Here is a 2,328-nt window from a genome sequence, read left to right on the forward strand (position 1 = left end):
GGATGATATGAACGTGGTCCCTAGATGGCTTGGGTGGCACTCGCTCTCCCCGGTGGTTGTGGTAGTAGATGTGGGCAAGGTTTGACACGGCCTTGGGTCTTCTTCTGTTGGGCCCACCAGTTGCGGGCACTTGCGGCTTCTGTTGCGAAGTCAACTTCTGCTGATGTGGTTGGCATTGAAGCTGATGTTGCTGCTGGTGTTGACTTGGGCGTTGGCATTGGTGTTGGCACTGAAAATGGTACTGTCTGGGGGTTGACTTCTTCCTGGTGACGACTTCCCAACCAGTTCCAGTGTCGATGTGAGGTACTTGACAGGGGTTCTTCCTTGTTGACGCAGAGCTGTCTTCATGGTTGATAGTTTCTTGGTACAACTGCAAGGCTGAAAGCTGCTTCCCAAGTATCTGCAAGGCTGATGAGACAGGAACAATACAAGGGGAGTGTTCGTCTAGAATAAGCAAACTGTTGATGTGTGGCATAAGTGTTGCTTCCGCCTGCCTGAGGAACTCCACTCCAAGAACCACCTGAAAATCATCCAAGGGAACCACAGATAGATTGATGGGTCCTTTCCATGGTCCAACTCGGAGTTCTACTCCACGGGTCGTGCCCTCTACTGCTTTGGCCCCAGAGTTGACAGCCTTGACCCATCCAGTTTGTTTGGTGGTGGTCAAGCCGAGTCGCTTTGCCTCCGCAAGCGAAATGAAGTTGTGGGTGGCCCCAGTGTCCACCAAGGCTTGGGTCGGCCTCCCGCCGAGGGTGATGTCTACATAACTCAGCCCCTTGCAGGCTTTGGTGGGCCGCTTTGATGTGGCCTCTTTCTTGGCCATGGCATTGATGAGTTGGAGGGCGCCTACTCTTGGCGCCGCTATGGGTTTCTCCTCATCGCTCTCTTCACTATCGCTGAGTTTGGCGATGAGGGCAGTTATTTTCTTTCGGGTTGGACAGTCACTCGTCCAATGCTTCCCATTGCAAAGGTAACATGGCGCAGGAGGAGGTCTCCTGGTGGATTGGTGGCCCTGGTAGTTTGGGCCTCCTTGTGGCTTCTTCCCTTGTTGGTAATTGTAGGGCTTGTCCGCAGGCACTGGCTTCTCCTTTGTAGGGGTTGATTGTGGATCTCCCCCACTCAAACTCATGGTACCTAGGCTGGATGGTCTTTGCACATCTTCCTTAGGTGTTCTCAGATCAACAAGCTGCTCAGCTATGGCCATGGCGGTGGCAAGGTCCTCAACCCCACGTCACTGGAGTTCGAGCTCAGCCCATGGCCTGAGACCGTCCATAAAATTGAACAGAAGATCCTTGTCTAACATGTCAGTGATCTCCAGCGTCAAGGCCGAAAACTCCTTGACATAGTCATGAAGTGATTCTTGATGTCTAAGATTCTTCATTCTTCGACGCGCCAAGTACTCTACATTTTCTGGGTAGAACTGCCGTTTGATCTCACGCTTAAATCCAACCCAAGTGTCGATGGTACGGGTTCCACGTTCAATGTCTTGGCAACACCTACACCACCATAACATTGCGATATCAGTCAAATACATAGCAGCTGTACGTACCTGAGTTTGGTTGTCAATGATTCCAGTGGCAGAGAAATATTGCTCCAATTGCCACAAGAAGTTGTCAAGCTCCCTAGCATCCCGGGCACCCGAGTAAGGTGTTGGCTCTTGGATCTTGATGTTCATGGAAGATAGGGTGGAGGGAGTGCTTGGTGTGTTGTCCACTGCCCTCTTTAGGAGAGTCATCTCATCTCTCATCTCATCCAATTGCGCTTGGAATCTGTCTAGCAAGCCCTATAGGCTGCTTTGGGAAGGCCCAGCTCCCGAATTTTGTATGGTGGTGTGCATGTCTCTGAAGGCGTCACTGAAACGTCCTTCTAGTTCCACCACTGCATTCTCAACCGTCTCTAGGTTGAGGTGGAGTTCGTCAACCCGATCTCGGGTTTCTCCCACTGTCACCTCGCAACGTAGGAGGCACATGTCCACGGTGGCTAGTTGGTCGACTGATTTGTCGTGCTTGCTAGCTTTGGTTGTACGCCCCTTTGGGGCTTGTGTCTTGGTAGGTTCGTCAAGTGGAGCTTCATCAGTGTCGTGGGCTTGAATCCGCCCATGTGGTGTGTCATCGAAAATGCCCCGATTGCTCTTCATTGGGTTGATGTAGGGACGAAGACAAGGTCCAGAGTGTTTGTATGAGCACCTGCTCTGATACCAACTGTCACGGGGGTAATCGTTGGGGCCCCATGCAGCACTCGAGATGGGCGAGTAAGCCTACGAAACAAAGCAAACACACACACAAAGGCAACAAGATGGCACACGAATTAGCAAAAGGCTACTTGTAT

General features: G+C 51.6%; 1 protein-coding gene across 1 annotated transcript; it reads right to left on the reverse strand.

Moving 5' to 3' along the window:
• Positions 1 to 1,231: 1,231 nt before the first annotated feature.
• LOC148868499 (uncharacterized) lies at positions 1,232 to 1,735 on the reverse strand. The gene has a single exon (XM_088968728.1). It carries the CDS (start codon positions 1,733 to 1,735, stop codon positions 1,232 to 1,234), a length of 504 nt encoding a protein of 167 aa, XP_088824854.1.
• Positions 1,736 to 2,328: the final 593 nt, after the last annotated feature.

The sequence above is a fragment of the Nelumbo lutea genome, chromosome 2, assembly GCF_056320005.1.
Source record: "Nelumbo lutea isolate HS-2025 chromosome 2, American lotus-T2T, whole genome shotgun sequence".
Taxonomy (NCBI): Eukaryota; Viridiplantae; Streptophyta; class Magnoliopsida; order Proteales; family Nelumbonaceae; genus Nelumbo; species Nelumbo lutea.

Coding starts and splice junctions, on each gene's coding strand:
- LOC148868499 (XM_088968728.1), bottom strand. CDS start 1,735: ATGACTCTCCTAAAGAGGGCAGTGGACAACACACCAAGCACTCCCTCC.